We start from the raw sequence: 21,212 nt of genomic DNA, 5'->3' as shown, positions 1-21,212 counted from the left end.
AAACTCTTCTAATGAAAATATTTTTAACTCCTCTAAACGCGTTTATGAAGATGCCCTTAAAAAAAGTGGCTTTCAAAATTTCGAACTCAAATTTGAAAAGAAAATTGCAAAAAAGCGTAATAGAAATAGAAACATAATTTGGTTCAACCCCCCGTACAGCAAAAATGTTTCAACAAATATTGGTAAAATTTTTCTAAAATTAGTAGACAAACATTTTCCTCCCTCTAATAAATTACATAAGATTTTTAACAGAAATACCATTAAAGTAAGTTATAGTTGTACAAAAAATTTAGAAAGAATTATAAAAGGCCACAACTACGCGTTAATTAATAAAAATGAACATATAAAAGAAAAAAACACTGATTATTGTAATTGTAAACAAAAAATAGATTGCCCTCTAAATGGAAAATGCCTTTCGAAAAATGTAATTTACAAGTGCATTGTTTCCTCACAAAACAACCCTGATAAACAATATATTAGCTTAACCGAGGGCGAATGGAAAAAACGTTATGCCAACCACAAACAATCGTTTAAACACAAAAAATATTCAAAAGAGACTATGCTGTCTAAATATATTTGGGATTTAAAAGAAAAAAGTAAAAATTTTAATTTACAATGGTCTATTCTAAAATCTGCCCCTGCCTATAATAACATTTCCAAAAAATGTATGCTATGTTTGCAAGAAAAATTTGAAATAATTACTCATTTGAATCAAGAAAATTTATTAAATAAAAAATCTGAATTAATTTCTAAATGTAGGCACGAAAATAAATACCTCTTAAAAAATTATAAAAACAAATGACCAAATTAAACTATCCCCATTCCAAAGAAAATTATTTCATAATTACTTTCTGTAACTTCCCGTTAACAAAAAAATATAGTAATTAAAAATTTTTTATAATAATTTATAACTTCCTGTAAAATATTTTTTTCTATAAATTGAATTTTTTTTGAGATTTTCTAACTCTGCCTGATGATACAGACATTGTGACACTCAGAGTAGAATATAAAAGTTATATAAGTGTTTTTTACTAAATTATTTATATATATATATATATATATATATATATATATATATATATATATATATATGAATATATATCATAAACTAACATGGATATGTTAAACTTTAACAGCAAATAATATATCCTAAAAGTTTTTAATAACATTTATTTCACAAGCATAAACTGTTTTCTGGAATAGTTTGTTTCATGACTTAATTATTTGTTGGATAAAGAAGTCAAATCTTGTTAAGTTCTTTTCTTCTACTCTTTGTGTAATAAAATCTCAAGACTCCAGCAAATTGGTTACACATCCTTTTCTTAGAAAGAATCGGTGTTACTGTTTAGAACTTACTTTTTTTTGAAAGCTTTGATATCTTATAGCTGTTATTCAATAAAAAATATTTATATTGATCTTAAATTATGGTGTAAAATATCATTATAAAACCATATTATCACTATTTTTTTTATTATTATTAAAAATTAAGTTTTAAACTTTTATCTTTTAATTTATTTTATAAATCGTCAGATAAAACTAAAAAAATAAAGCATACAGTATGATTAGGGTAGGGTGGGGCAAGATGCCCCCCTTAACAAACTTTAGCGTATATAACAAATACTTTTACATTTTCTTGTAATTTTTCTTTTTAATATCAAAGTCTACTTATAAGAGAAGACATTGGTAAGATAAAATAACTACTTTATTACTACAAACCTTTTAAACAGTTGTTAAAAATAACTATCAGTTAAAAAGCTATTAATAGTTCTTTATTAAAATAACTGAAATATAAACACTCCAATTATTCTATGCAATTGTCTTGAAGATAAATAACTTTTTTTAATTTATATCACTAACATAAATGTTCAAATAACATATACATGATTATGATTCACAGTAGTAGCATAAGTCTGAATCATCTGGACCACATGAAAAGTGGTACCAAGATGTACATTTACTACATTGTGTCCAATCATCAAATGGTGGAACATTGTACGGACAAGAGCATATGGTGCATAGAGTTGTATCAGTGATAAAAATTTCAGAGGCAGAAACCATATATTTCTTCTTTTTCATTTGTTTCTTTATGCCATTAGGTCTTTCTGCTTTCTGCTTTTCAGGCTTTTTCACCTTTTTTGTCTTCAAATTTATTGATTTCATTTTTTGCTTGATCACCTTGTTGCTTTTTTTTTTTATTGTTTTCATGCTCTTCTAGTCGCTTCTTGAAAGGTGAACAAGTAAGGTTTTCAGCTGACTCTGTCTTTCTTTTTCGTTGTCTTAAAACAGGAATTTTGGGACGTGGAGAAATCTTTTCCAAAATATTTAAGGGAGAATTAAGACCAAGATACTCATCAACAATTGGCAAAACTGCATCATCAACAGCCTTCAATTTTGCAGCAGTAGTTGTTGTGCTCATGACACTTGCCAACTGTATAGGTGCAACAAGAGGCAAATTAGGCAATTCACTAGATTGCTGACAGATTTTCAATGGCTCAGCTTCATTAGTGAGCAAAGCTGCTTCAAAAGCTTCATCATTAAAAATAAGGTCATTTATTGGGTACAAACAAGAGCATCTAAAACCATTGATTGCTTTGTCAATGTTTGCAGTAAAGTTTTAGGCAGTTGCAAAAATACCTGCCATGTCAAAAAATGAAATTCTACGCCCCTGATGTGATAACATCCAGTTGCTTGCTGCTGTATTGTAGCCAACTTTTAATGGTTTAAAAAATGTACAATCTAAAGGTTGCATCTTGTGTGTACAATGAGGTGGAAGAGTTATGAGATGGATCCCATTGTCACGACAAAAGTTAATGGCCTCAAGTGTTTTGTGACTGTGATGACCATCAAGTACAATTAATTGCTCATTAGTTTTAGATGCATGAGTCACAGCAACAAAATGTGTTAACCATTCAATGAATAAAGATGAATCATTTCGCTTACGGGGAAATATAAATAAGGGTGGGACATAAGTGCCACTTGCACTCATTGCACACACAACTGTCACAGTAGCACCTCTTTCTCCACTAGTTATTTTCGAAACTTGTCGTTTGCCTTTCGTTGCAATTATTTTTCCTGGCTTATGGACATTTGTGATTCCAGTTTCATCCATATTCCAGAGCTGTTTGGCTGAAAACTTATGTTCCTCAAATAATGACTTGTATACTGAAAAAAACTGATTTACTTTTGGTTTATTGAAGCCAATGGCTCTGCTTATACTGGTGGCTTGTGGAGTTCGAATAGAAAGTTGTGGATTGCGAGACATGAATCCTCGCAGCCAATCCACTCCTGCCATTTTTGACTCTTTATTAAAAGGATTATCGATTCCCATTTGCTTAGCAAAATCATATGCTAGGCGACGCACATCTTTTGTTGTCAAGCCAAATAATGCTGTTTCCATAATCTGAACTTGTGTAACAATCTTTAATTCAAATTCTTTACTAAAAACAGGAAATTTTCCACCCAGAGACAAACCACCAGCTACTTTTACTTTTCCATCTCGATGACGTTGTAATGTTTTTTTATTAATACTAAATTCTGATGCAATTCTTTAGACTGCAGCCCATCTTTATTACATCTAATGCTGACTTTATTCTATCATTTGTTGCACCTCTCTGTGTTTTTCGCACATAATTTCTCACCATTATTTGTAATATTTAAATATGTATCTAAAGAAATATTAAAACCTTAAAATTTTAATTATATAAACATACCAACACATACACAGTATTATATAATTATTCAATACATTATTATTTTATACATTACATAACATCTATAAATTAACTCTCTTTGAGTTAAATAAGAACTTACTAAAGTTACATGTACATACAAAATTACTCAAGATTATTAACAATAACACGATGTTGCAATTATTAATGATGTTGCATGCTAAACACAGCTCCTTTTAGTAGAAATTGTATTATGCGCATGTAATAATATATGAAGTTGTATTAATACAACTTCATTCAGCTGAATGCAATGCATATTTGTAAAAGTTTTACAAATATGTATTGAATTGCAGCAATAGCATGTGATACAGCTTCATTTTACTTAGCATATACATTATAACATTTACTTAATATATAAAATTATTTTAAAAAGCTATTTATAAATATGTATAATAGTTATCAACATATAAACCAACATATAAACATTGTCAATAACTAAATTAGTAAACGTTTTTATATTTTAAACACACTTTAAAAATGGTAGAAATTCCGTAAAACCATGACGCAAGAAGCCCTTTGGCTTCTTACCCCACGTAACCGAGGACATCTTGCCTTATCTGTAGTGAGTGCAAGTTTAATACAAATAAAATTAATTTTATTGCTGAGTTATAAAATTTCTTGACTATATATTATTTTGGGATAAATTCTCTATAAAACAACACATTTCTTACCTTAACCGTATAAGTATTGCCAATCCAATAAACATTCAAAATTAGAAGCAACTTACTAACAAAATACTCCAAAAAGTAATAAACCAATTTAAACCTCACCTACCAGCAATATTAAAAACATTTTTTATTCCACGATTTTGTTTTAACTTTATGAATAGTATTATAGAGGGATAAAACATTACCGTCCTATGATACTCTCACATAAGCAAAAAGACTTCTTGCCCGGGTCATCTTGCCCCACCCTACCCTAATATTAAAAAACAACCGCAAATCACAATAGTCTAAAGGAATTTAGCGGTGATCAAGTATTTTAAATAAGAAATTGCAAAATAATGTATAAAATACTTTTATATCTTATTTAAATCTTATTTAATACTTTCATAAATTTCATAAATCTTTTATAAATTTAATTCTAGTAACTCTTTAGTAAATAAAAAAAGTAAATGTGTATAAAATAAAATAAAGACAAAGGTGTTTAAAAGTATATAAAAGCTAATTTAAACTTTAAGTTATTTTAAAATAAAACAAAAAAATTCAAATTATTTTAAAATATATCTATCAAATTTAAAGCATTTAAATTTTTAAATAGTTTCTCAAAGTTCTACCCTAAACAAAAATTGGTTTATTAGGCTGAGAATTTACTTTTTGAGACCAGAAATTTTTCCAGATATTGCAATTGGTGAACACTTAATACGAGCCTTGCATTGGGAATTATTGGGTACCAATCGATACATAGTATGAATTTAATTAAATATTAGAATACTTATAGAATTTCGATTGAATTTAAAAAGAAATATTTTCAAAAAATGTAAATCTCTATATCATTTTTCACAATAATTAAGGCAAAAAATTTGCAAAGCTAAACTTTTGTGGTGTAGCAGATCTGGCCAAATTTTTTTTGCAGTGGGCGATTTATAAAATTACTTGTCTTTTTCATATCTTTAATTGATAACAAAATACTTTCACTTTGTTTTAAAAAGAATAGTTTACTATAACGATAAAAAGGAAATATCAGCTGGCCTACTACCAGTAAAATAGTTAATGTGATATTTTGGTTGAATTAAAACACCTGCTAGGAATAATATTCTTACACATGGTTAGTAAGTAGCTAAATTATAGGATTTAGCAAAAGTTGATAGCCGTGGCTAGAAAAAAAATTTATATTACTTTATATATTATAACTTTATGCATACATTTACTATTTATTAAAAACTGGCATATATTTATATATTTTAAAAAACTAATTTATATTCAACAAGGTTGCGTTTAGGTTATGAGTTACTAGAAAATAGATGATGGGGTTAGATAATTAGGAAGCGGTCAACTGAAGACTAAAAAAAAAGTTGGTATTATAAGTCAGAAAAATATAAAAATGGGTAAGAGTTATGAGGGTTTTTTTTCGGTTTTTTTTTTGTTATTCACCTCCTCAAGGCTGAGAAGGCCACTACAGATGAGGAGGCAACTTAATAGTGGTTATAACCTTCTCTCAACTCTATAACTCCGAAACACAAACCTTGACAAACAAGGCCACTGCGCATAGAAACAGATTGATGTTGTTGATGTGCTAGGAAAAAAAACTGGATTTATTAAAGCTTTTATAGCATAAAAATACAGATATAGGATGCCACTTGCTGAATAAGAAGCCAAACAAGAATGAGTTTTGGTTTATCGAACTAGAGATAATAGCTTGTTTGAGCATTGACCAGAATAGAATTTGTAGAAAGAAAAAAAAAAGAAATACAACCTTACAATAATAGAAGAGTGACTCAAGCCTGGGAGATAAAGCAGGTCTAATTACATTTACAATTTGCTCTTAGACTTTGTGTGAGAGTGAGAATGCCAACAGTGTTGCAATATTTGTTTGCGTAAATAAATGTCTAAAGCAAAAATTGTAGAAGTGTTTAACTGAGAATTAATTTTAGCATTGGAAGCCAGAGTGGTTTGGATGTTTAACAGTTATTCTGTTTAACTGGAATGACAGGAAGAAATGGCCATTAGGTTCAAGAGTCAAGTTAGAGGAAAAGGTTTTTCCAAATAACTCTACCCTATTCTAGGGAGAAGTAAAAAGATCAGACCTGTGAATTAGAGATTAAATGTTAGACTTACTTTAGTTAATGACACTGTTGAAGATTTTCCAAAAGTGTCTAGAACCTAACATCTGAGATAAAATAAAAGATTTAATAAACTGAGAATAACAGTGCTTAATATGAAACAGGACCTTTATACATTGGCCTTTAGCAATAATAAAAGGACTTTTGTTCTTAAGAGAAAAGTTCTTGTAAAAAATATGAAAAAAATGATTACGGTTCTAATCCACATTTTTCACCATCTTGAGGAACTGCTCAAAATGGTGAAAAATGTGAGTTTTCTCTGACATGAGTTGTATCAAACAACTCATGTCAGAGAAGAATAAAGTAGTTTAGGTCTCAGCATGTAGAAAATGGTAGTGGTAGAGATAAAAAAACTTGAGGAGAGTACATTACATATTGTATGAATGGAGCTTTAATTAAGGAAAGTAGATGCTTAAGATTGTTTATATTAGAGAAACAGCAGAAAAACACTCATTCATAGTATACAAATCTCCTTGGTACAGAGGAGTTATTAAAAGAATTTTCTAGAGTAGTTATTTATGTAGTATAATAATATATGAAATCATTCTGAACAATCAGTTTAAATTTCTGGAAATAAAAAAGTTTTTTTAAGAAAGTCAGACTGAATTGTAAATCAGAGATTAACTTAAACATTGGCATTGAAAATTATTTTAATTTATAATCATTAAAATAAAATCTTTTTCTAATTAATTTTAAGTTCATTCTAAAGCTACCAAGATTTTTAAACTAAATCATCTCACAGTGGCCCTAAATTAAATCATCTCACAGTGACTCTAAACTAAATCATCTCACAGTCGCCCTCTTATTTTTGTGAGAAATATATAATTATAGAGGTAATAGAATATTTCCTGATGAGTTTTTGTTGACAAAACCCTATGTAAAATAAAAAAATGCGATAAGTGATTTTCTGCTGATTTATACACATATATTTATTTTTACATTTATTTTGAAAATGGCATATTTAAAAAAATCAAGTTATTGATAACAAGTATTACAATGTCATAGTATCTCTTCATTTGTAAAATAATTTAAACCAATTGTGTTGAAAATTATTGTGATATTTTGGAAAGAAGTTTTGCTAGTTAACTGTATATGTTAAAACAGAAACCTTCAAAAATCTCTGTTTAAAAGCAATTTGACTTGTTCCACTTTCAAAATAAATGGTTCATATATAAATTAGCAGAAGTTAAGTAATCAGTTTAACAAGAGTTAACAACATTATTGTTAACTAATTATCATTAGCAGTTTTTAAAATGATTTTAATGAGCAAAGAAAAAAGTTGTGCAATTTTCTTCAATGTTGTTAGCTTAAAAGATTTAAATTCTTAGTTATTAATTGAAATTGTTGTAAGAATATTTTTTTTTTCAACTTTACTTTTTTTTGTTTTTTTGTTTTTTTCATTCATTTGTGAAATCATTGCAATGAAAAATTGATTTTTGAATAAATTTAAAATAATCAATAGAATTTGCACATTTTTTTTTATTAATGAAAGAATCATATTCGATGAGGCATATATTTGAAAATATATTTTTAATAAAAACTTTGTTTTATATAACATAAGTAACTGTTAGAGTAGCATTTCACAAAATAATTTCTTTTAGTGTTAAGTATTTAGTTTAAACTTTTTAATTATTTTATAAAAAAATTTTTATATTAAGAAAAAAAAATTCAAAATAAATTACTTAAATGGTATAAAACTTTTTTAATTGAATGGAAGTCTGTGCGCTAGAATTATTTTAATGCGCTAGAATTATTTTAAACTATTAATATTAGCTGATAATTTGAATGTTATTTATTTGAGTTTCCATTTAAAAATGCATTGATTTTATTTAAAGTTATTGTTTTAATACAAATTCATTAATTTTCAAGCATTATTTGTTATTTTTGTATATATAAAACTCAGTCATGAAAAACTATTACTAATTTAAAAATTTAAACAAAAAACAACAACTTTTTATTGTCCAAAATAAACAATTGTTTGTTTTTTTTGGACAATAAAAAGTGGAAAATAAGAAATTGCCGTCAATTTCTTATTTTCCACGCTGTATATATATATATATATATATATATATATATATATATATATATATATATATATATATATATATATATATATATATATATATATATATATATATATATATATATATATATATATATATATATATATATATATATATATATATATTATATATATATATATTTGTAAATAGTCTTGCATGGTAGTCAAAAAGTTTCTTCCATACACTTTAGTTTTAAAAAGACCGCTAACAAACCAGGCCAGAAAAAGTTTAGAAACTTAAATAAAATATTTTTTTTTAATTGATAGATTGCTTGCCCAAACCAAACCCTCAGCTGATGTAGCGGCACTTAATTGTAGCAACAGGCTATAATATAGTTGATGTATCAGCACTCCCTTGTAGCAGCAGGCTATAAGACAGTCAGTATAGCAACACTCCCTTGTTGCAGCAGATAATTAATGTAGCAACACTAGCCCATTCCATTTTCACCCTCATGAACAAATTTTAATATGCGAAGTGTTGTAAAATATTCCCAAGGTATTGATTTCTTCATGAAATTTTTTTTTTTTTTGATGACTATTTATACTTGCGCCACTCTTTTAAAGTTTAACATTTTTACATTTTTTGAGTTTTTACAGACATTTTCAAACAATTGGCACAAATAGAAATTTACAAATCATTAACTATATAATAATGTCATTACAAGTAATGAAAGGTTTTTTATCTATACCGATTGTGTGCATTTTTATTACTATTATTTTTGTTAACTGGTGGTATTTTAAAAATGCCCAAATTCGTTATGAAATTAAAAAGATGTGGTTTTCAAACACGATAGCGTTGAGGCTCACAGCAATTAGAAATTTGTTAGATGGTTTTGATCTCATACAGTTCACCCACTTCAAGCCCTGGCTATTTAAAAAGGGGTTTGTACAAGATTAGCTTAGTTTCCTGACCGACCATTATTCTTGTTAACCTCCTGCCATCATGTTGGAGAGCTTCATATAGCTGTAGCCATAAATAAAACTGTTAAGCTGGAGAATAAAGTATTTATATCCATAAGTATTTATAACCATAAAATAATCATGTAACCATAAAAGGTTAAAAAATAGTAAAGTAAAGATAAAACTACTTCACTTTTAAATACCTTTTTGCAAAAACAAAATGTATAAGTTTCTAATTTTAAAATTATTTACATTTAGACTTTTGAGAAGTACAGAGATTATTGTGAACTAGCGGAAAAAAATCAGACCATTAGGTGAAAATTAACAAATATAGAGCTGTTTTACATGCCTTGAATTTCATGACATTCAAGTTGCATTTCTCTAAAATCAGGGAGGTTTTTATTCTGAGTAATAATATACTCAGAGATCAATAGAATGGCTGACTACATTTCTCTCTTCAGGGCATCGCAGTTTTTAACCTGTGACTTTTCTGATTCCACAATTTTTAAAGTAAAACTTAATTCATAAGTTTAGATATTTTAGTCTTATTATTTAAGAATAATTGTCATAAAGTAACAAATTGTTTTAAAAAAATGGTTTGCAAAATGGTTTAAAATAAGATGTAAAGTACAAAGAAAATAACTCAAAACCATTTTTTACTTCCAATGACAGACTTTTGTTAAAATCAGTCGAAATATAATAAAAATGAAATTAATAGAAATAGTACTTTGATTTTATCTTGTCAAAATTAAATGTAATAAGTTTTTAGTAGCGTCATTTTAAATCTTATTTTATCTATATTGCATTATTTTTAATTTACACTTTTAAGATCAACAAGACTATTGGCAAATGTATATTGAGCCTACTGCAGAGGTTAAATTCAAATCATGGTAAAACCTTAGAGGTGTTTAATGCTGGCGTAAGCATCTTTTGACTGAGATTGCAATATGGTTCGAAAAGGTGTAAAAATGGACTCAATCAAAGCTGAAATCCTTCAGAAGGATTTCAGCCACAAAGTCTTGAGTTGTATATTTCTCCAGACTACTGTTTAATTTTTGATATTCTAAGTCATAGTCTGAAAAAATGCCTATGGATGAGACTCCCTCAGACTTTTTGGATACAAAGAATTCCAAAACTTTTAAAATCTTTTAAAGTTGCTAACAACTCATCAGAACTCACAGCAAAATCGTAAATCTATTGAGCATAGCTTAAGAAATTTATTTCTCAAAACAAGAAATATATTGCTTGTTTTTAAAAATAAATTGCAGGGAAGGATATTTCTTAAAGCAAGAAATGTATTTCTTGTTTTAAGAAAAATATTTTGTAATAAATTCAATTTTGCTGTGCTTACAGTAAAAAATTTTCAAGATAACGTAGAGCGTGCGATGAGCTTGGAGAAATTTCAGGAGCTACTTCAAATAAAGTGTTCTTGTAAAAAACCATTAAAAAAGATGAGTAGTGTATTCAAGGATCTAGTTATGGCGACTGCTTTCTTGCTTTCTCGTTATTGAATGGCTCCAATAAATTGAATTTTGATCTGGTACTTAACTGCAAACTCTTAGTGAGTGAGTGGGGGAGGGGGATGAGGTCCAGACCACATATAGACTACGGATTACCTATTATAAAATAGAGTTTAAAGAAATAATGGTTTCATTTTGAAATTTATTTTCATTTAGATATTTAGATACTAAGTATCTAACTATCTAAATTAATTTAGAGAACTTTATTTGAACCTTAATGAAAGTCTCTAAAAAGTTACTGCCCCCTTTATTTGTGCCCCTATCTACTATAAAGACCAGATCAAGAAGAAGACAACCAACCTTATCTTTCTTTTTATTAGGAAATAACTTATAATTAGTTGCGCCCTTCACATAGGCCAGTTGGCAGATTAGAGGGGCACTGGTTTCTAGTAACACATTCAACCGTTGATGATTGAAAAACAGGGTTGTTTAAAAATGCTGGCATTTTTGGTGTGGATTTGACAAGTTTATAATGTTTGCATTTTCAGATAGTTAGGTCTAATGGTCTTAAATGCTGTTAATCTTAGATCAAAACAAAGTGTTAGAAAAATTAACAAGCATCTCAAAATGGCTGAAAATTGGACTTTTTAGGCGAGTGGACATTTTGCTTTTAGATATATTTAAGTTCTAAACTGCAACAAGCTGCCTATATTTTGCCCATTTGTTGCAGACAGTAGTAGCTAATCAGAAAACTTATCTGTAAAGACTTGTGGATGAATAGAATAATGCTACAGCTAGTTTCTTTTTGGCATATTTTAGCAATTGTAGGATTTTTTCCAAAGTTGAGGAGGTCATAATATTTTTCTAATTTAACACAAGTTAATGAAGACCACTTTTTTAAAGAGAGAACTATCCACAAAATAGTTCTAGAAAAAATGAGACACTTGTTGAAAGTGAGAAAAAAGTTATAGAGCTCTAAAGTAGTCTGTTTTGACCATTTGTAAATCAAGGGGGGCCACTGTGTCATGTTTCTAAGGCTATAATTTCCAAACCGTTGTACTTGGAAGTCTGAAATTTCAAATTTAATTTAATTTAACCTATCTACATAATGGACATAACAGTATGTAAAAATCAGAAAAATCAGAGATGGTGACCCACAGGCGATTGGTTGAAATATAATGATTTGACCCTGATGATGATTATTGCAATAATTGTACCTTCTCTGTATTATTGATTGTTATAATGAATTTTTATAAATGCGCAAAAAGTTAAATATTTTTTCAGAGATCTAATCCTGATAAGCTTACATGATTTTTGTGGCTTATGTCTTTTTCTTGTTCTTGTAGCTTATATTTTTAAGAGTGTTAGTGAGTTTAGTATGTAATTTTATTATTTAAAAAAATAATAAAATTACATACTTAACTTTAAAAATTTATTAAAAAAAAGTTTTTAGTATTGAAAAATGAGTAGACATTGTACACACCTTACATACCTATACATCTTACAAACCTATACATTTTACACACCTATTTTCATTTAAATTAATTTTTTTATTTTACAGAATGGCAGCATAGTTTAAGTTAGAGTTCACTACACTTCAGTTGATACTATACCGAAGAAAAGAAAAATCTTTTATTCAGTAATTTTATTTTCAATTTTTTTTTCAATCATGTAATTTCGATCATAGTTTTACTGTACTACTGTAGTGGACTGTGTATATCCACTTGACAAAATAAAGAAATCAATACTTTTGGTTTTTGTTTAAATTAAAAAAACATATGATGTAAAAAAAAAAAAAATTAATGGAATCAAGGTGAGAACTATCAAAAGTACTTTGGTAAAAAAATAATTATATCATAAATGTCACTTTTTAAGTGAAGGGATATACACTAGTTTATCATTTGTAGGATATACACTATTTTGCCTTTGGCAGCAGTATAAAATATTTATAATAAATAATTTAATGTGTTTTATATAAATTGTATTTTAGCTTGTATGCACTGGAAACATTCAAGTGTCTGGATATTAGGATGTAAAATTTGTTGCTGCTATCTTAACTACTCAACCACAATCACAGACAACCACAACAACCCAACCAACAACCACAGCAACTACCACAACAACAAAGAAAAATGCTGAATCTTTTTTTAACAATACAGATGAGTTATCACTTTCTAGGAAAATTATATTTCCTGTTTGGGGAACTGAAAAGCCTGTAACTCACCCACCTTTACCATTAAAATATAGTAAGAATCGTTTTACTATTTCATTCCCTGTTACGTCAAAAATGATGCTACTTTGTCATATGTTGGTGATTTATTTGTATGGAAATGAGGTGGTAGCAGATAATACTGATGTTGAAGTTGTTAATGAATTTGAAAATAAGGTATTTTTTCATAATTTTAGTCTTTATAATAAGTTATTCTTTTTTGTATTAAGTAAAGAAATTGAGTAAAAAAATATTTATGTTAAAAATTTATGTTTCTATTAAGTAAAGAAATTGAGTAAAGAAATATTTATGTTAAAAACATATGAGATAAGTAAACATTAAAAGTAGTTTCTTAATAGTTATTATGGCTTTTCAAAAAAATTTTTTAATGAGGATACAAGTGTCAAAAATGTTAATAGATTGAAAAAAATACTAATATACTTTAAAAAAGTTCCATTATACATACTTACATAATATATATATATATATATATATATATATATATATATATATATATATATATATATATATATATATATATATATATATATATATATATATATATATGTATATATACATATATATATATATATATATATATATATATATATATATATATATATATATATATATATATATATATATATATATATATATATATATATATATATATATATATATATATATACAATATATATGTATATATATATATATATATATATATATATATATTATATATATATATGTATATATGTATACATATACATATACAGATATATGTATAATATATATATATAGAATGCAAACTTTTAGCATTAAAAATACCAGATATTTCAGATGAAAAAGACTCGACAATATATGTATGTATATATATATATACATATACATATATATATATAATATATATATATATATATATATATGTGTATATATATATAATATATATATATATATATATATATATATATATATATATATATATATATATATATATATATATATATATATATATATATATATATATATATATATATATATACACATATATATATTGTCGAGAGTCTTTATCATCTGAAATATCTGGTATTTTTAATGCTAAAAGTTTTGCATTCTGGTGGTACTCATAAACACATACTGAATGGAGTTCTGAAGCATCTCCAATAGGAATACACCACTTTTGTCTAAGTTCACAAAACTTAGAAAACCCAATCTTGATGTTATGACTTAGAAAACCCATGACTTAGAAAACCCAATCTTTATTTAGAGTTCATTAAAAAGAAATTTTAATAAACTCTAAATAAAGTTCTTTTATATCAACTAGTAGAAGTCTTTTTTGAAAATGTTGTCTTTTCCCACCAACTTGGATTGAGACATACTGTTTCATACCTGGACACATTGGAGAGTATTCATCTGATTGGTAAAATTCATGAATTTAATTTTTTACTTTCTCACTAATAGATCTTCTTTCTTTTTGAGATGGTTCTGCCATTTAGCCATGCATTTGTTTCAAATACCTTGCAGCTTTTATCATTCTTAGGGAAGCAGAAAAATAGTTTTGTGTATAATTATTGTTCCAACTCTCAAGAACCAAAGTCAGTAACTTAAGTTTTTCTGATTTTGAATAAACATCAAACTTTGCTTTAATTAATTCCATTAATGAGTCCAAGTCTTGTTTATTTTCGCAACACAGCTTATTTGTTTTTGGTTCATCCTTAATTAGATCTGGAGAAACTCTCAAAACAGTTGCTATTTTCATTTGGGTTCCAGTATGGAATTTGTTCTTTTTTTTTCTTGCATAGCTGATCCCGTCTTTATAAGCTACGAGTTTTAGAGGTAAACAACCAAAGCTTCTAATGCTTGAATTAAATTTTTCTTTTAAAATGTCAGTCTCATTAAAATCATTATCTTTATGTTGACATGAATCGGTTCCGTAATCTTCTTTGTTATTTTTTAAATACATTTTTTGTCATTCTGTATAAAGTTTTTGCCATTCTGTACAAAGGTATTAAATCTCCTTCGCAACATCTATACTGATTATTCTGATTCTAAAAAGTAACGAAATGATAAAACATTAAATAAGCCATTAACTTTTAAAAAATTAGTTAAGTCAATTAATTCAACTTTGTGTTTGTTAAAATTTTCAATTTAACTTTATGTTTGTTAAATAGGTTGCAACAAAAAATTCTGTCATATGAAGTTTTCAAATCTATACAAGTAGACCTTTTCATGTTATTACAAATAGTTTAAATATGATTTACTTTACATCGCAAGTACACAAGTTCTTGATCTTTTTCTGTTAATTCCTCAAAACCTTTAATTTTTTTGATTTTGGTAAATTTTACTTTATGACAATCTTTATTTAATGCTTTTCCAATGCAGCTTTGAGTTAGATCTAATGATGCACTTACCATTTGTTTTTAATTACTATCTAAAAAGATTTATTTAAATACAACTTTCCATAAGTTTTGGCAAAACAAAAAAATAAGAAATGATAAATTTTATATATAAAATAAAGATTTTTTTTGCATATATAGGCACTTGCATGCATCATGCATCAGACATATTTTTTTCTAAGTTCTAAGCAAAAATGTGCATGTTAAAAATAAATGGCCAGAGGGAGGGGGGTGTAGGGAAGAGCCTAGGCTATTTAAAAACTAAGTTGAAATCAGGCTTAATTATTTCTAGTACTGATTATGAAATAATCTTAAATTCACACAATTCGTATTACAATATATAATAAAAACTAAAGTACAACAATAACTATATTTTTATTGTTTTTAATGCATTTCGGGCAATTTTAATTGTTCTGATTTTATAATTCCCCCATGAGTACCCTTTTTTTTTTCTGAAGTTACTGTAACTAAGTCTATTAAATTAGAAGAAAAAAAAAATCGTATTACAACCAGTATTGATCCTAGGTTACTGATGGCTTGAACTGGAGGCACATTTTCTTAAGTTTTAGCAGCAGCCATTTTTAGATGTCCATTATTTTTTACTGAGTTTTATCTTATCAGTAAATTTCTAAAAATTTGGAAGCCTACTATTTATAGAAACTTAAAAAAATGTCTTTTCACTTCTTAAATTGCAGATTTTGTATATTGACTATTTAGGTAGCCATTATGGAAAAAATGTGACATTCGAGAATTTAATGTCAAAGTTTTATTAAAGTAAGTCTAGAGTTGTATACAATAAAAAAAACTAGATTTTCTAAAATTTCGTTTTCAAAATAAAGAGCTTCAAAGTATGAAGAAAACATGTTTTTACTACTGAAGTTTTTATTTTTGGAAAAATTAGAAATTTCAAATGACCATATCTCATGAACCGCAAAAGATTTTATGCTGAAATTTTCAGAAATTGGTTTTCTTATTGATATTAACCAATTCTCCAAATTTCAGCAAAATCTGAGAGGGTCATGATGAAATCCTTAAATTTTGGTACATTTGGTATGGAATGACCCTATATTGTTATTTAAAATTTATGACAAATTAAAAAATTTTTGTCAAATTGACCAAATTTATTTTTGGAAAGTCCTTATTTCATATTGACTATAACTTATTTTTGAATTTGGTAGTTATAATTATACAACTATAACTTATTTTTGAATTTGATACTTATAATTGAATTTGACTGTAATTTATTTTTGAATGTCATTTATAGTCATGCTAAATTAAAACTATTTTAGAAATATTTTACATTACATATATATTTATTTTGTTATATATTATTTATATAAATATTTATAAATACTTATAAGTTTTTTAATTTACTTATAAATACTTTTAACTTTGACAATTTTTATTTTAATTAAAATTAAAAAGTTTGTTTTTTAAGGTTGACAGCGTTTGTACTCAAATCATATGCACAAGCACAACTTTGGATTGACGTTGATCAAAAAGAAATTCAAGATCCAATAAACTGGTTGTTTCAAAAACAAAATTTTAATGGTTTTTTTCCAAAAATAGGTAAAAATTAAAACAATGAAAAAAGGAAGAATGGAAAATAATAATATTTATAAAATAAAATAAAATCAACCAAATTTTTTTTTTCATATAGAACAATATTTTATTTTTAGACGTTTTATAAATAAAATATTTAAGAAAATATATAATTGTTTTACAATTAAATATATATATATATATATATATATATATATATATATATATATATTATATATATATATATATATATATAATTTTTGTTCATAATTTATTTATTATAGGAACACTACATCATCAAGCCCTGAAGGGAGGAGTAAAATCTCTTGTTACACTTACAGCTTATGTAGTAACAAGTTTGTTAGAAGCTGATATTATAGCTACTCACCCTAAGTTAGTGAATGCTTCAAAGTGTGTTACAGATTCACTTAGCAACAGATTCTTATTTTCTTTCAATAATAGCATATATGTATGGAAACATTGGAGATTTCAAAACATACCAGCTTCACAGAATATGATTATAGTTGTTAAAGCAGAAAGTTCATTCACCCATACATTTAAAGTAACTAAGGGCAATTGTCTTGTTTCACAAACTGTAGAGGTAAACCTCTTTTTTTATTATATTTGTTAATTTGCTATTATTTTTTATATCTATTAATATTATTTTAAATTAAAAATTAATTTTTTTTCAGTTAAAATTAATTAATTCTAATTTTAATTTAAGATTTATTTATTTATGCTATTATAAATGTATAAACAATTTTATTTATTTTTTTATCTATTTTTAGTTATGCTATGTTTTGAGAAATGTATAATCATCATACTTTTATAATATATGAAAATATGATATCCCTGTTCCTAATACAGGGTATCCCTGTTTCTAATACAGGGTATCCTTGTTCCTAATAAGATGTTGTTGCTTTTGGAGATGGCTGTTAACTAATCCAAGTAATTTTATAAGATTATTTTGTTATGTTAAGTTTAAATTTTTTTTTTAAATAAATTGTTTTAATTATTTTTATAATGAATTTCATAAATGTTATAAGATAAATTTAATTTATAATGTTATTAAAAGTCAATAATGGGTTTTAGACATCTGTGCAGTATAATGTGAAGGAAGTTACTTTGAAACCTTTATTCCAACTTACATCATCTGTCACATCAGTTAATGAAGCTATAACAGCTCAGCAATCATGTAAACCACAGAACATCAAAGTATGTGCGTATTATACAGGTGTTGGTGATTCCAACATGGCAATTATTGATATCCAAATGGTATCAGGATTTGAACCAAATAAACAATCTCTTGATATGGTTATTTGGTGTAGTTTTGAAATATATTTGATGACTGTTTTGAATGAGTAATGCTATGTTGCAAGTTATTTTTAAGTAATTTTTAACAGAGAATCATTGTAAATATCTGAGGAACTGTAAAAAAAAGTGTGATTAAAAACTTTTTTTTTTTTTTACTGATATAAACAGCAATTATGCTTGTATAACCAATAATATTGCTAATTTAAACAATGATGTTGCAAATATAAATAATAATGTTGTTAAGATACACATTAATGTTACAAATATAAACAATAATGTTGCAAATATAAACAATAATGTTGCAAGTATAAACAATAATGTTACTACTATTAATAGCTGTTATATTTATAAAGCATGTGTTAAGTGGTATCCTAATTTTTGAAGATGAAGAATGTTGATTTATTTTTAGTCAGAAAGTTTGATAAGTTTTGTTATTTCATGTAATCATTTTTTGCAATGATTATTACTTTGATGAAAAATTTTTATAACAAATATTGTTACATACTTTATTCTTGCTTTGAACAATTTATGAATCTAACCATGTAACCGTGGTTTTGAATAATTATGCTTATTTTTATTCTGTTTTTGACTTTATTTGTTGAAATTTTGTTTCATTGACTTTTAATTATACTTTTTTTACTTTTATACATCCATTATACTTTTCTTTTTTTTTTGTAATTTTTTGTTTTAGAGTAAACTTCATTTGTATAGTCAGGGCTCAACAAATTGACAAATGTGCAAACGTTTATCATTAAATTCATAGAAAAATGAATGTCTAGTTTGCTGGCTAAAGACTCAAACATCGGCGTTCGCTTAAAAATTAAAAAAAAAAGATTGCATCTATTTTTGAATGTTTATTTCAAGTGTCTTTATTTTTAGATGATATTGAAAAAAATACAGCTAAAACATTCTGTTAGCAGTTTTCACATATGGGCATAAGTATTATTTTTTTTTAATCAAAATTTTTTCACTTAATTTAGATGCAATCTCCATTTTAGGATCGATTAGATCTTACGATCTTGCAAGTGTAAGCATTTTTTTTAATTACAACAAATGCTCTTTTTTTCTTGTATCAAATTTCAATTGTTTAAATTAAATTAATTTATTTTAAAAATAAATATTGATGAATAAGCTTTTGATAAAAATTATACATAAATTATTCTTTTTTAATTTTCAAACTATGCTACACAAAAAAACAATCATTTTGCATTTTTTATTTCATTTTAAATAAAAAAAAAATGTTTTTATTAATTATTTATAAATAATTATTTATCTGCTAAAAAGAAACCTAATAATTTAAAGCTTTCAGACTTAAGTATGAAGAAGAAAAATAAATGTTGATTAAAGAAATTCCAAATGCAAACCTAAATGACGCTGTAGTTTGCAAATTATTCACATTTAACAAATTGTGCTTCTTCATACTTCTAAAACTAGCTTTAAGCCTCTTACTTTGTTTATGAATGCTCTTGAATGGCCTTGGTTTCTGAACAAACTTCTGAGTCTTGGTTCCAGTAGTTTTTACTAAAATAAAAACAAAATTTAAGTAATGAAAGAGATTTAGGTGTTCCATTGGTAAGCTTTATGATTATTAACACTATTTGCCTTGTAAGAACTTTGACAAAAATAACATTGAAAGATGAAATTAAATGAGAATCATTTTTTGACAAATATTTTTCAATTTATTGAAGAAGAAAAAAACAGAACTTTTTTTAATGCATGATAAGGTTTATGTTAAATGTTGTTGACTGTGGTGGTACAACATTTGGAAAAGCGGTTGATGAATTCTCTTGCAAAAACTGTATTGGGTTTAATGACTGATTGTTTATTTGATGGATCCTTTATCTTCAAAATAATACCTATAAGTAAATTAATCTCAATTGAATTACTATTCAATCAATCAAAGAATTTTCAGGTCAAATTAGAGCTACAATATGCGATGGAAATAAAATTCAAAATCTTTGAAAGTTTCAGATTAACCGATTGACTAATGATAGTATTTTTTAATCTTTCATTAAATAGGTATCATTTGCTTAAAAATATTTGAAATAATTGGCTGAAAAAACTGGTCAACTTTATTTTATATGATAAAGGAGCACAAAAGGATCATCTTAAAAAAACCTTTATGAACTTGAATCCATTAATTTAGTTAAATTATCCAATTAAAATCAAGTTTCAATATTTCCAAGTTCTCGCTAAAAGCTAGAGCAGCAGCTCGCACGTCTCGCCATATTAGTTTTAGGAGAGCTTTTTTCCAGTCTTGCACTCACACACACATATATATATATATATATATATATATATATATATATATATATATATATATATATATATATATATATATATATAATATAAATATATATATATAATATATATATATATATATATAATATAAATATATATATATATAATATATATATATATATATATATATATAATATATATATATATAATATATATATATATAATATATATAATATATATATATATATATATATATATATATATATATATATATATATATATATATATGTATAAACCGTGTACATGAAATAAATGTGAAAGTAGAAAAACAACTACAAAAAAAAGTCAAAGAAATCAATTTTTGTTTAAAACTAAGCATTAAACTTAATATAAACAGATAAAATCTTTTAAAGGAATTAATATTATTCCTGTGGGCATCTAACAAAATTTTGAACTTTTGCTTTGGTGTACCCAGAACCCTGACCACAGAACAACAATCAAAGCTATTTGACGCTTTTTTACATGACATTTTCATATTGCATAGTTTTTTTTTAATTTTTTGTTTAATGATTGCCCAGTAC

The 21,212-nt window shown here is 25.8% G+C and overlaps 1 protein-coding gene and 1 long non-coding RNA gene across 2 annotated transcripts in view; both read left to right on the top strand.

The window, feature by feature from the left end:
* The window catches only part of LOC100206424 (alpha-1-macroglobulin), a 141,685-nt gene extending 123,229 nt beyond the window's left edge, over nt 1–18,456 (top strand). Inside the window, exon 25 of the mRNA XM_065816352.1 lies at nt 18,169–18,456. Within this exon, the coding sequence (XP_065672424.1) occupies nt 18,169–18,441 (273 nt within the window). The 3' untranslated portion in view covers nt 18,442–18,456. The remainder of the gene's footprint in view (nt 1–18,168) is intronic.
* LOC136090402 (uncharacterized) lies at nt 12,492–13,115 on the top strand. Its single transcript, XR_010643403.1, has 2 exons — nt 12,492–12,571; nt 12,923–13,115. It is a non-coding gene; the product is annotated as an uncharacterized LOC136090402 (long non-coding RNA).
* Nucleotides 18,457–21,212: the final 2,756 nt, after the last annotated feature.

The sequence above is a fragment of the Hydra vulgaris genome, chromosome 13 (assembly GCF_038396675.1).
Source record: "Hydra vulgaris chromosome 13, alternate assembly HydraT2T_AEP".
Taxonomy (NCBI): domain Eukaryota; kingdom Metazoa; phylum Cnidaria; class Hydrozoa; order Anthoathecata; family Hydridae; genus Hydra; species Hydra vulgaris.
This window is presented reverse-complemented; position numbering and strand designations above follow the sequence as displayed.